The sequence below is a fragment of the Rhododendron vialii genome, chromosome 9a (genome assembly GCF_030253575.1).
Source record: "Rhododendron vialii isolate Sample 1 chromosome 9a, ASM3025357v1".
Lineage (NCBI taxonomy): Eukaryota > Viridiplantae > Streptophyta > Magnoliopsida > Ericales > Ericaceae > Rhododendron > Rhododendron vialii.
In genome coordinates, this window is record NC_080565.1 from 34,352,286 (window position 1) to 34,366,452 (window position 14,167).

General features: G+C 37.7%; 1 protein-coding gene across 3 annotated transcripts; it reads left to right on the top strand.

Annotated features, from left to right (window-relative positions):
- The first annotated feature begins 5,385 nt into the window (after positions 1-5,385).
- LOC131300308 (amino acid transporter AVT1C-like) lies at positions 5,386-14,003 on the top strand. 3 transcript variants are annotated; one of them, XM_058326072.1, is made up of 14 exons: positions 5,386-5,531; positions 5,941-6,010; positions 6,167-6,388; positions 7,378-7,691; positions 8,450-8,664; positions 9,565-9,588; positions 10,872-11,052; positions 11,186-11,405; positions 12,225-12,360; positions 12,443-12,462; positions 12,880-13,025; positions 13,173-13,216; positions 13,291-13,353; positions 13,740-14,003. In XM_058326072.1, exons 3-14 carry the CDS (start codon positions 6,204-6,206, stop codon positions 13,836-13,838), a joined length of 1,647 nt encoding a protein of 548 aa, XP_058182055.1. In that variant the 5' UTR covers positions 5,386-5,531; positions 5,941-6,010; positions 6,167-6,203; the 3' UTR covers positions 13,839-14,003. The 3 variants fall into 3 exon arrangements, with proteins under 3 accessions (XP_058182055.1, XP_058182056.1, XP_058182057.1); XM_058326073.1 differs by lacking the exon at positions 5,941-6,010 and having other exon boundaries at positions 5,387-5,461; XM_058326074.1 differs by lacking the exon at positions 5,941-6,010 and having other exon boundaries at positions 5,393-5,531.
- Positions 14,004-14,167: the final 164 nt, after the last annotated feature.

The following is a 14,167-nucleotide window of genomic DNA, read 5'->3' on the forward strand; positions in this document are numbered from 1 at the left end:
ATTAACACGACCTTATCTTAGTAGGGAATATTTTAATGCTGGCTGTCAATATATATACGGGGTGGTTCCGAAGACACTTAAAAAAGTCCTTAAAAAAATTCTCTAAATCTTAATCTTATAGTTTTCGATCAAATTTTGATGATCCGAGCCGCTCAATGTGTTCAGAATGTGATTTTAAGGGTGCCCGCAAGAAACTGGCAAAAAAACTAACCGGAAAGGGCTTGATTTGAGCAGTTTTTTATTGAACCGTTCAATATAGTTCAATAAAAAATTGATCGGATGAAGCCCTTCCCGGTCATTTTTTTGCTAATTTCTCACGAATACCCTTAAAATCACGTTCTGATTACATTGAGCGGCTCGGATCATCAAAATTCGATCGGAAATTTGGGGGGATTTTTTTAAGTGTCCCCGGAACCGCCCCGATATATATATATATATATACTATTAATAAGTAGTTGATTGTAGTATTTGTTTTCCCATAGACAAATATGGGTGAGACAGCCATATCAATTATCATAGGCACATAGTGGGCTAAAGATTTTCTAGGTGCTTAATTGTGTGCAAGAGATGCATGTGGTCATGTTATTGGAGTAATAATATCCATGAAGGCAAGGAAGTAATTAATGTCACCATCTAATTCCCACCAAACAAAACTTATTGTGTCATTTTATATTTTCAAAAAGAATGGTAAGATAGTAGTAGATTCGCACGAGCCCCTCGAAACAAACAACTCAAAAAAACGCAATTATGAGTACAACCACCATGGAGGTCTAGCTTCTCAAGTAGACGCGCCATAACCTCTCACGACCCTCTTTTAGCTAAATTATTATGTGTCACACCATTGACACTTTCGTCTGAAAAATGGAAACGAACAAAAAAAATTGAACAGCTCTCGTGACCAGCACCGGCCACAGTAGCATCACGACTGATCCCACCATCAAAATTGATCTTAATGGTTCCATTTCAACGTCATTTCCCCATGCACGCTCCATCTCCTACTGTAAAGAACCCACGTTTGATAATGTAAGTCCCACATCAAGCAATTCTAAAAAGGTTAAATGGTATATAAGTGATTCCGACCAGCTATTGTATAACTTGAGATTAATTTTTTGAGTCAAATGGTTAGGTGAATGGTTAGTATGTCAGCTGGGACGGGTCGTTACAGTTGGTATCAAAGCACAACTATGGTCTATATAATGAGAGCCATCTCTAGAAATTGCTTCAAGGTGGAGAGATTGTGAGAACCCACATTTGAGAATGTAAGTCCCACATCAAGCAATTCTAAAAAGGTGAAATGGTAAATATATAAGTGATTCCAATCCAGTTATTGTATAACTTGAAATTAATTTTTTAAGTCACGGGATTAGATGAATGATTAGCAGGCAATTGGGACAGGTCGTTACACCTACCCTCTGGTTTAAAGGATCAATTAGTTTAAGCATCTCAAAAGCCACAGTTGGAGATTTGTCTTTTCGTTAATTTTAGTTTCTCTCGAAATTGATTGGCCAGGGAGGAGGGACTAAAACCGGACAGTCAAAAAGTAAAATGTTGTGTCATTTTGATACGAGCACTTTTGATAGGGTATCAAAAGTGTTTGATACATATGTCTAGGAAGTATGAGCTGATAATAATAATGGAATAAAACATGGGTACGTTGGTTTTTTCCGGCTATGATTGCTATGCAAAAGTAAATAACCAAATTCACTGAAAATTCTTATTTTTTAAGTAGTCATTTTTTTCGTTTTTTCATTTTACAAGACAGATAATTCTTTCATAATACATCACATTTAATTCATATAGTAATAAGTACTCCATCTGTTTCAAAATGTTGGTCCTTTTTGGGAGTACGTGTCATTTTCCAATTGATTTTATCTTACAATCTATAATATTTTATGTGATTTTAAAAACTTTATATAATAGAGCTCATTAAAATCTATCAAACAATATTCATATTTGATATAAAAATTATTATAAATTGAAAGATATAGCCAATCTTTTGAGCAACCCGAGGATCCTGTCTAGCGGGTGCCGAGCGGCCAATCCGGCCGTTCATTTTGGAATCAACGGCCCAGATTGAAACATCTTTTTCTTTTCTTTTTCTTTTTTTAAATTTGTTCAGTACATTTACATTCGGGCCGTCCAAAATACTTTTAGACGGCCGAGATGTGCTCAGCACCCTTGCTTAGCAGGGTCTCCCGGTTCTCTTTTGAGACTTTCAAAAAAGAAAAGAAGAGTAAGAATTTGAGACAGATGGAGTACTTATTTCTCATAGTGGAACGAGCCTAAACGTGGGACAAGTTTACGAAGCTCATGCTTATCGACAACCATGGTGTACTGTAAGACTTTACACGTGTTTTTTTTTAAATTTTTAAATGTGCTAGCTAAAACTTTAAATTGTCAAATCCTTATCACCCTCGTTTAGCCATCGAGGTTGGCGGAAACATGATTTTACTAATGAAATTAAAGACAAATATGTAAATGATTCTCGAAGTCGAGAAATTTTTCGGTCTCGGGGGTGGGTATATCTCACGTGGTACCTGCTCGGTATATTCGGATCGTCCAATATACTTATGGACGGCTCGAATTAAAATCCTCTCTCTCCTCTCACCCCAATACTTTCTCTCTCCAAATCCGAGCCGTTCAAAAACACAATGGACGATTCGGATGCGCCGAGCGGACATCATATAGTACCCACCAGACACTGAAATTTTTTCCCTCGAAGTCATTTTGTAGGAGACTAACATTGCCTTTGAGGACAAACGACAACACAATGCACATGCACCCCACAATAATTGATATAGATCCATCGATGCATCACGAGACCAATCCTATATATATATGAACCAGTAGATGGAAAAATACTAAACAGTTGTCTTCTTGTCTCTAGTGTCGTTATATTTGAATATTTTTCAGTTTCGGTCGTGTATTTATCCTTTTCTGATTCTTCTTGTTGGTGGAGCGGTCGTTGGTGTGGATCTTGATGGTAGTAACAAATATTCAAATGAAAACTTTGAAGGCCGAAAAGGAAAAAAGATTCCATGTGAACTGCCCTTGCCCAGAGGTTAGTCGATCCTAAGAGTCGGGGAAGTCCGATAGAGTGCATGTTGATCAGCGCAAACTTCAAAAGGAAATCGAATTAGAGTACATGAACTCATCGAAACAAATAATTAAATCAAATATTATGATAAAAAGCTAAACAAAAAATTATGAATAGTAAATACTGTAAAAAATACCCAGAGTAAATTAGTAAGAACAGATCTAATAGAAGAAAATCCAAATCGCGGAAGACCAGTCATATGTCCCGGCAGAAACTTCGAATCCAACCAGAAAACTTAAGATATTAAAGTAGAAAGGTCCTCACATTATATTTAGTACTCCTCCGTCCTAATTTACTTGTCTCAGTTTTATTTTAACTGGATAAAAAAACTAGTTATATCTTTAAATTGTTAATGAATTTTATATCTAATATGGATCTTGTTTGATACATTTCGATTTATTCTATAATACAATGTTTTCAAAATCACCTAAAACATTATAAATTACAATGGTTTTGTTTGGTTGGAGGGGTAGCCCCAAGAGTTGTTGGTAAGAATAATCGAACCTGAGACTTTAAGATGAAGCAAACACTTGAGTCCCGGGCTAAGATCACTTGGCCAACTCCTTGGAGTTAAATGATTTTTATTGCGGAAATTCTAATCGCAAGGAAGATTTGAAGGGAATCACGCAAGAAAAAACGCATTTGGATACATTCCAGGTCCCACCAAAATCTAGAAAAATATCCATAAATTTTTGAATATTATTTTATGGAGCCCTGTAAAAAATCAGCTCCAACGTATATCGGTAAGTATTACTTTTGAATTCACAGGGGCGAACTGAGCAATTTTGTCCCTATGAATCCAAAAGTAATACTTACTGATGTTTGCTGGAGCTGATTTTTTACAGGGCTCCATAAAATAATATTCAAAAATTTATGAATATTTTTTAGATTTTTTTGGAATCCAAAATGGATCGAAACGCGTTTTTCTTTGCGTAATTCTCTGTAAATCTTCCATGCGAATAGGAGAGGCTCGTTTTTGTTGTACTGAATATTTTACTTTTCTGAGAACGTAGCGGACACCGGAGGAAGGAGACATCTGAGCTGTACGAGTAAACTAAGCCCATGGTGGTATTGTTTAATCTGAAGCCAATCTTTATGCCTTTTAGATAGATTTGAGTAAAGTGGTCAATTCATTATAAAACTCGCGGCTTTAGAAAACAGTTTAAACTATGAGGAAATAAACATGTGTTTGTGTGCTGTAAACAAACATGGCTTATCTGCTAAAGAGACAACAAGGCCTTGCGTCACCAATTTTATCTAATTAATCGATTGGAACACGAGGCTCGGTTTGGTTTGGGCTTGACATGTCCGTCTTGTAGTATTAGGATCTCAAGAGGATAAGGGACGGAACCAGAATTTCAATTTAGACGCCGGAACTTCAAAAATAAAATATTACCTCTTGTCATGATTATTGTATGAACTTATGATATCTTAAACGTGGATTAACTTAGGATCAGAGTAGCGTAATTTTTAGATAGAATAAGAAGAAGGAAAAAAAGGGCATACGAATCGAAGGCCAAATGCGACGGATTAATTTCCCTAAATATACGAATAGAGTTTAGAAGAATTTGGTTTCTCTTCCCCAAAATTTTACCCTAACCCGGAAGGATTTCCATCAAATTTGTACTAGTATTAATTACCGAAATAAACAATCGAGATGCAACTATTTTCCACAATCCCAGAGGATACAAATTATTCAATAACTATGGTTGAGCAAGAGTTTGGATCGCACATTGGTGTGGAGTCTACACACTTGAAGGTGGACTCCACACCAATGCGTGATCTATATTCGTGCTCAACCTCGCCCCATTTAAGGCACATTTGGGTAAATATCATATTTTTTAACTTTTTTGATTCGTTTGGATCAATAATCAACAAAAGTTAGGCGCAAAATTGATAAATGCAAAAAAAAAAAATTGATTGAAGACAAAATAAGAAAAAACCCTAAAATCCCAAGAAGTCCTTAGCGTAGTATATTTCTAAGAGGAGGAGAAGTTTTTCAGTAGCGAGTGGGTACCACGTCATCCGGTTGACGTGATGTCCGAACAACACATTCGGGTCATTCAAAAATATATTGAACGGCCTAGATTGAAATATTCGCTCTCCTTTTTCTCTCTCCGAATCCGAGCCAGCCAAAATTGAAATAGACGGCCCAAATACACCGAACAGACATCACGTGGTACGTGCTCGGTACTGAAAAATTTAGAGAGGAGACGGGTTTTAAGTTAGAAGGGCAACCTCTGCACATAAATAAGAAGTCAGTATAAATAGCCCGCGAAAGCGAATCGAGAACAACAGGAACAGCCCTCTCTCTCTCCGTCTCTCTCTCCATCAAAAAGTTCTTGGCCTTTTGGACCGCAAAAGGTACGGGAATCCGAACTTTCTCGCATCCCTTTCTGGTTTCGAACTTTCTCTCATTGATTCGATTCTTACAGTAAGCTCTCTCTCTCTCTCTCTCACACACACACACACACACACACACAAACAGAGCACACACTTGTACATGTAAATAGGAAGCCCCTGTAATAACGGAACAGAGAGAATTAAAACTGCGTCTCCAAGACCAGGAAAATCCACTTTTGAACACTTCAAACTTTGCGCCTAAAAACTAGTACGAAAAAAAATGGGGTTTGTCTAAATTTGGCCTTCTAAATTTATCCATTCGTCTCGACCCGCCATCTCCATACAATCATACGTCGCTACATGTACTACTATGTATACACGTCTCTGCTGGTCTGAGTTTTATCAACTGAACGTAATTCGCTCATCGTTTTTTTCCGTCGATTCGATAGTTTTAAAGATAGTTCTTTGGATGCATACGTATGTATCTTATACTACGCTAGGTAACTCGGTTCGACATAAGCTTCCAATCCAAAGGCACTAGCAAACAGAGTGAATCAATTATAATAAAAGGTATACTTTTTTATTGGAGCAAAAAGCTTACTTCTTGTTTGATTTTTTGTTTTTTTTTTGTTTTAATTTCTATTGAATTGGATTTGAATCCTAGATCTTGATTCCTTAGGGTAGAGAAACGTCTTTGGTTTTCATATCTTGTGCTTTGTAAACCAGAAGGGGAGAGGCTTTTGAAGAAGAGAGAATCGAGAAGATGCATAATTCGGTTTCGGAGCAGAGTTTTTACATTGATGAGAGCGAAGAGGAAGATGACGAGGAGAAGCAATTCGACAAAGGTGAAGACGATGGGAACGATTCGGATACGTCGAATTACTCGAATGATAATCGGCAGCAGAGCAAACCCAATTCCCTTAACACCACATGGCCTCAGAGTTACAGGTCTCTCTATCTATCTGTCCTGTTTTGCTCTGCCCAGTTACATGTTTTATATGTACAGCCGTTGTATAGATCTTCATAAAAGTTTTAGCTTCTGGAAAAAATTTCTTGGTGGAGGTTTTTTTTTTTTAAATATGGGTACTCAAGCTCTTTCCCTGCTGTAGACACTAAGAGAGAAAATAGTGTAGTGATGGAATGCATGTAGTGTATGAGGTAAGCTTTTGGAAGAGATAAAACTTAAAAGAGCAGAAAAATTCAATGAAAGTTGCATTTTTCTATGAAAGTTGCACAAGGGAATTAATGAATGGTCCAGATTCAAATTGGTAACGTGGAGAACAACCCCAGAATGAATCTGAGCCACACGCTAATATTTCAGGGTAAACATTACCCAATCTCAAATGAGTTTCATGTAGGAGAGTTTATCATGTTTTTTTTATTAACTCAGGTGTCCGGGTTAGCTTATGCACGCCTTGATTAATCCTGAGGACTAATCCTTCCGTCTATTAGCGGGGACAAATTAAAGCTCGGACAGAGCTCAGCGTGGATTGGCCCTTGAAGAGTTAATAGCAGGTGAGAGGTTTTGGCCTTGAAGAGTTAATAGCAGGTGAGAGGTTTTGAACATGAGACTAAGTCCTAGGTCTTGAGAGTTACCATGTTTGGGTGGTCCTATTGCTAGAAAATATTCTGTGAAGTCAAAAAAGTCTCCAACGTTGGATGACTAGGTTAGAAGGGCTATTCTGTGTCTGTGGGGTGGTCTTAGCCATGGCCTCCCTTGTGTTTAAATTTGCAACAAAATTGTGACCATTAGTGGAGGGGATAGTGTTGTTTGCCACTGCCACAAACTTATGTAGTTCGGATCATTTTATTCCACCACATAAGAATAGTTGTTTACTCATGATGGTATCCCTCAAAGGTGTTAGTTTTTCTAGTGAAACTTAGCTTCTTTCGTCTTGTTCCACAAACTTATTTTTTCCTTCTCAACCAAATTTCAGGCAGTCAATTGACCTGTATAGTAGCGTGCCATCTCCAAGTATAACATTTCTTGGCACTCCTACGTTGTCAAGATTAAGCAGTTCATTTCTTTCCTCGTCATTGACAAGGAGGCACACCCCCGAGATATTTCCTTCGGTGAGCAAACCTCTATTGCCAACATTAGAAGATGAGCAAAAACCGCATCAAAGACGAAGTTCGCACTCTTTGCTTCCTCCTCTCCCATCAAGGAGGGGTTCTGTGAGAAAACCATCCAAGGTCTCTCATGAACTTCCAATTTCTCGCCAGAGCTCATTTGGCCAAGCTGTGGTTAATGGTAAGATACATGGGCTCATGTTCATCTCCTGCATATATCGATTACAGGTTCACATTGTTAGTATCGTAGTAGAAAAAGCTATATATAATTTGGTTGTGTACCTGAATCAACCATGCTAATGTCTGGATATTAGAGATGGGTATTATCATATTGATTGTGATGTTCTTCTAACCTTGGTTCTTACTTGACTTGGTGAAGGTAGTTAAATTTTGAGTATTCTAGTAGCTATTCTTAGAACTGTGGATGTGCAAAAGTTCTTGCCTCGTGCTTATCCTAAAAAGAATATTGTATGATGTTGTCATAGCGATATAGCTGACACTTAATTGCTTTGAAAAGAAGTTTGCAAGCCAGGGTTCTGAATCGGGTTATTGGGTTATGTATCGATATCGATGGCAGAACCTATTATGTACACAAGGCACAATAACATGAAGGTCTACAATCCACGTTAGGGCCAATATTTAAAACTCTAAAACCTGGATGCTTCATAGAGACTTGTTATCACTTCTGTGCAGTTTTAATGAAAGGTTGAATGGTCCTGCAATTTTTATGGTTTCGACATTTCTTTACTAATGATTCAAAAATCTTATTGCAATTACACTTCGGGGAAAAGGGATCTCTAGTGAAATCATAGTTCGGTTATAAATCTATCGCACGTCCATCGGATCATAGATGTAGACATAGGAGATCATTGTCACACATGAAAGCTAACCCAAGTTCCATTATGATAATTTGTTCTTTTTGAATTGTGGTTTGCTCAGGCATAAATGTTCTATGTGGAGTGGGAATCCTTTCTACTCCTTATGCTGTCAAAGAAGGTGGATGGGCTGGGCTATCAATATTGGTTGTTTTTGCGGTTCTTTCTTTTTACACTGGGCTCCTATTGCGTCATTGCTTGGATAGCCAACCTGGACTTGAGACCTATCCAGACATTGGCCAGGCTGCATTTGGTACTGTGGGACGTTTCGCCATTTCGGTCAGTCTTTATATCTTTTAAATTCTTTGCTTCTAACCTTCTATTTCCTTCTATAAGTTCTGGTGAAAGGAAAAATAGTACAATTTAGATAGTGGAAATGCGTTAGATTTGAAAGAGGTGGTATGAGCTAATGGAAAATGGAAAGAGTTAAAGGAACATCACTGGAAAAATGGAGAAAGATGGAGAAAGGTGGACCAATATGAAAAAGATTGGAAATGTACACTGAGGTGAAATGGGACCTTTCTCCACTTGTATAACATGAATTGGGCCAACATGCAGAGATGAAAATTTTGCGCTTTGACAACATAATTTCTCTTGTACATAGTTGGACATGAAATCCGGTGTATTGGTTCCAAACCATTTTGTTTTTATCATATAATTGTTGGAAATAGGAGGATTATTAGGGTGTTTGTGTTGGAAGGATTTTTTTTGAGAAGAGGGTAGAGTACTTGAGACTAAAGTGGGGAAGAACACAAACTTTTTGGCTTAGTAAAAAATGACACCCATCCATATTTATACTAGTCCATGGAAGGCTTTAGATTTCTTCTTTACAAGATAATATCTAGGTAGGTTCTAGATTTTACAGATATCTAGAAACTACATTTTTATTTTGGGCTTCGTAACTTGGGGTTGAATTGGGCCAAAATACTAAATCAAGTTTATGCTCCAACAATAATCAGCTAGTATTGAGATACTCTTCTTTTCTTTGTTTCTGAAACCAGTATCGATTTTCAGGCTTAAAGTTGTTCCATGCATGTCCATCTAAACTGTCATTTGAATGGCTAGGAAAAAACAGCAAAACAGTTTGTGGAAATTTCAATATACTGAACTCAATAAAAATAAGTTAAAACATGACTATTACTAACCCTTGGATTCTTCTGTTGATTTTCGTGGTTGCAGATTATTTTGTACGTGGAATTATACGTAAGTACAGCCTCCTCATCTGTCTGTTTTGTAGTTTCTTCTTCTGCCCATGGGCCATATTGTAGGACCTTCTTGACATCCATCAGCTAATTATGTTTGTGCATAAAAACAAGAAACTGTTGGTGGGTCTTGTAGTTTGGAAGGTAATGCATTATCACCCACTTTGTTGTCTCTGCTTAGTCTGTTTCTGTCAGAAATTACAGAACTGAAGGGTGGTTTCTTCTCATGGGCCCTATATTGAGGGGACAACCCACCCCACCACTTTCCAATTTGGTTAAATAAAGACATGTAATGTAACATCTTCTCAAAAGACCCCACCACAGTTCTCAGTGGTTTTAAATCTTGATGGTACAACAAGAGAGAGGGGAAAGTGAAGGAGATGATGCTATCCCCTCCCTTGGTCACTCGTGCATGAAATATCCTTTGGACCCACCGTATAAATTTATATGAACGAAATGAAGAGGAAGAGAAAACAGTTCTCCGAACTAAGTAGCAAATTTGGATTACGGCAAACCCAGTGTTTTGTCTTAGACGTGGGTCATGGCATGATTTTGTTGGTCAATCGACTAAGACGTAATAGATACAAATTAAGAAAACAGCAGGAAAGGAGCTGGATTTATGTACGGGGCTATGAGCATCATGTCTCCATTATCTGGGCTGTGACCTTGTGTTTATTTTGAGTGTACCATTTAGCTTTGTTCCTGGACAAATGTTAACTGGCCATGTCATAGGCGCAGGGCTCAGGACTATTTCTCCGGATTCTTTTGAACTGCGATCTACTCGGGAGAAGAATCACGTTCATATCTTTGATGTAGTCGGTTTCTGTAAAACTTTTCTAGAAGCCATCTTAGCTTTCAAAGAACGCGGTCAAGGAAAAATAAAGACCAAACATAAAAGTGTTTCTTCAAAGTACTTTTGGGTGAGGAAAAATGTTATTTGGAAACATCCTAATCAGTTGTTTGAAAGAGTGTTTTTTTTTTGCTAATATCAAAAAATAGAGCCCAACGGATTGAGAATTTCAAAATATCTGTTACATTACGAATACAAAATAAGGTTATTGCCTCTCTCCTATTTCATTTTTTTCCTGTGTCTCGTTCACTTACTAATGGCTAGTCTTTTTCAAAGGGTAATGATTCTATTGTTTCTCTTTTGTTTGCTCTTTCACTTACTAGAAGTCTAGTCTAGAACCATTAGTTTGTAAAAATGCACTTCTAGTCGCTCAGATTGAGAGCCGTGTCTTTCTCCACAGTACTGAAAGTTACATCTAAATTCATCTTCTGCAGGCTTGTTGTGTTGAATATATTATTTTGGAGAGTGATAACTTATCGGCATTATTTCCGAATCTGCATTTAAGTTTGGGAGGATTCGTATTGAATTCTCACCACTTATTTGCATTATTGGCCACAATTGCTGTTCTTCCTACAGTTTGGCTTCGAGACCTCACTGTGCTCAGTTACATCTCTGGTAAGTCCAGTGAAATTTTGTTTTATTGTTTTCCTTCAAATTCTGGTTTATTTCAGCTGATACACTTTCCATCTTGCATTCTATCTGTATGCATTATGAGAGGAACTCTAAAGTATGCTGTCTTTGTTTCCAGTTGGTGGAGTTATTGCTTCAATATTGGTAGTCCTTTGCTTGTTTTGGGTTGGCTTGGTGGATAAAGTTGGCTTCCATACCAAAGGAACAACGCTGAATCTCACAACTCTTCCTGTTGCTATTGGTCTCTATGGTTACTGCTACTCTGGACACGCTGTCTTTCCAAATATCTACACATCAATGGAGAAACCAAGCCAATTCCCTGCAGTCCTCTTGACTTGGTAAGGCAAATATGCAAGAGTTGCTCAACTTGCAGTTGGAACTAGAACAAAGGAACTACTATAAAATTTTGTTTCCCTTGATATGGCTGAACGTTTATGTTTCTGAGGAGACCAAAATGAAACATTGTTGACTTGCGATTCTAGGAAGCATGTCGATTCTAGGAAGTATGTCAAAATGAAACATTTACTGACAGATGCTGAAACACCCTGATTCCCTGAAGCATGTCGAAATTCTAGGAAGCATACTGAAACAACTACTTATTTCGACCTCAATTCTAAATGTCCCATAATGACGTTTTCCTATGTTACCAACTTCATTTGTCATTTCTAGTGTTCCAGCTAGGTCTTCCAAATGCTTTCGAAATGTTTTCTTTTCCGCTGACCAAAACAGAATTTTGGCCCTTGAATAGAAAGTAAAAGTGTGTTTCATTGCTAATAGACCTTTTTGTTATACATGATTGAAACTCTTGCTTACCTCTCTGCTTCTAACTGAGATATTGGCAAGTTTCTGTGTATATATAACCTGAAAGTTTGTGTGAATGAAGCCTTGTGCTTGCGTCAGCATTACTTGAACAGAATTGGGTTGATAATTCACTTTCGCAATCCTTCCATACATCGAAGGATTTACTTGTAGAACGTCTGTTTCTTCACCTTGAGTATAACTGGGAAAACTAACCTTTGATTAAGTCTCCGTGGGCTCAAATATCCTCAACAAAAGTGACACTGGCACAACTTTATGATTGCTTGACTGCTCTTTTGCCTTATTAAGTAAAATGGGTTTTGAGGATTATCTAAGTATGAAGTCTAAACTGGATGCAGTTTTGGTATCTGTACTTTGATGTATGCTGGAGTTGCTGTGATGGGATACTTGATGTTTGGAGAATCAACGCTGTCTCAGTTCACTCTTAACCTGCCCGAGGATCTGGTTGCAACCAAAATTGCTGTGTGGACTACGGTAGGCTGAATCTTAGTTTTGGTGTTCCCATTTCTCTATTAGAAGTTAAATTGACTTGTATCTCCTGTTTGTTCTTTTGCAGGTAGTTAATCCATTTACCAAATATCCTTCTAGTAGGAATAACCAGTTTGTGTCAAGGAAGTATCTCTGTTCGCTTTTGGAATAGGGTTGTTCTCAACAATTGATGTTTTGAGCTAATATTATTCCCTTGGCTGAGGGAACAACTATAGGATATGAATTGATACTGAATCACTGAGAATGGTAAGTTTTGAAGGTAATGTAAACTGAACAACAATAGTGCTTCTGGTTCTATCGTTCTCTTATGAAGCCAAGTCCCTAACCACAAATGTGTACCTCCTTTGAGCGTCGAAAAAGCTATTTATTTTCTTCGTGCTTTCGTCTTCTTTGATTCTTTCTGGGATCTCAATTACAGCTACCTTGCTCTACTAGTGTGGAGTAGGGTTTCTATAGTGTTCTATGATTCGTTTATGTTCCATTGTTTTCCTTAATTGGAACCACGTATGCATTAACCATGACTCCAGTAGCGTTGAGCCTGGAGGAATTGATACCATCAAACATTGGCAAATCTCACATATACGCAATCCTCATCAGAACTGCATTGGTGATTTCTACCTTGGTTGTGGGCCTCAGCATCCCTTTCTTTGGTGAGTTTATCATGGTTGAACAATTGTTGAGTTCGGAATGTATGCTGTTTTATAGCGTTAACTCGTTCAACATGGATTTCTGTTCCCTTGTTCATCTTTCTGAGCAGTTCTATTTGACGCATTGCGATTTTCTTTCTTATTTGACAGGTCTGGTGATGGCACTAATTGGATCTTTACTTACAATGCTAGTAGTAAGTGTTTCTGTGGCCAATTATTTTTGTAGCTGAGCAGTAGTTACATGTACTGACTCAATTTTCTACTGCAGACCTTGATACTTCCTTGTGCATGTTACCTAAGCATCTTGAGGGGCAAAACTACTCGTTTTCAGGTACACCCAAAATGCTCCTTCAGTTTCAGTTCATTTATGTTCGGCATCGTCTACGACAGATAAGATATTACTAGAACAAAGCTGACCCCTTTAACCAGTATTCATACAAATAGTGTTACACATGATAGGAATTCAATCTCCTTGCGAGAGAAACTTACGTCACCCTTGCGAAAGGGGGAAAAAAAAAACCTTCAGAAGGCAAGCGTAGGGAAATTATATTTCCAAGTACTACTTCATAAAGTGGAAATTATATTTCCAGTTAAGCGCATGACGAATACTCGGGAGCATAAGTGTGACTGGTTTTCGCTTCTATTAGCATCCAAATACTTTTTATCGTACGACTTTTTCCCTTACTGATCATTTTGTACGTTTTCTCTTCTTGGTAGGTATCGCTTTGTATATTGATCATTGCTGTAGGTGTCGTATGCGCGGTCGTTGGATCCTATTCAGCCCTCTATAAAATTGTCGAGAGTTTGAGCTCATAATTAGTTGAAATATTACTGGAGAGAATATTGAGGATTATGTAAAACTTATTCCAGAGGCGGATGTGTTTATGTAAACTACTGCAATTGTTATCTTCGGGGTTACAGTTGCAGCATATTATTGAGTACCAATTTTGAGTCAATTCAGAATGTTGGATATTTGATTCGTTTCGAGTTGCAGCTTTTTTCTTTCTTTCTTTCTTTTTTAGCCCTTTTACCATCTTAATAAGTTCGTACTTCATAGCAGTGAATTGAAATGAGCACTGACCCGGCTTCTGTGATTCGGGCACCACTTGCCCAATTTGATGACTTGAACCGTTTATTTTGTTGGA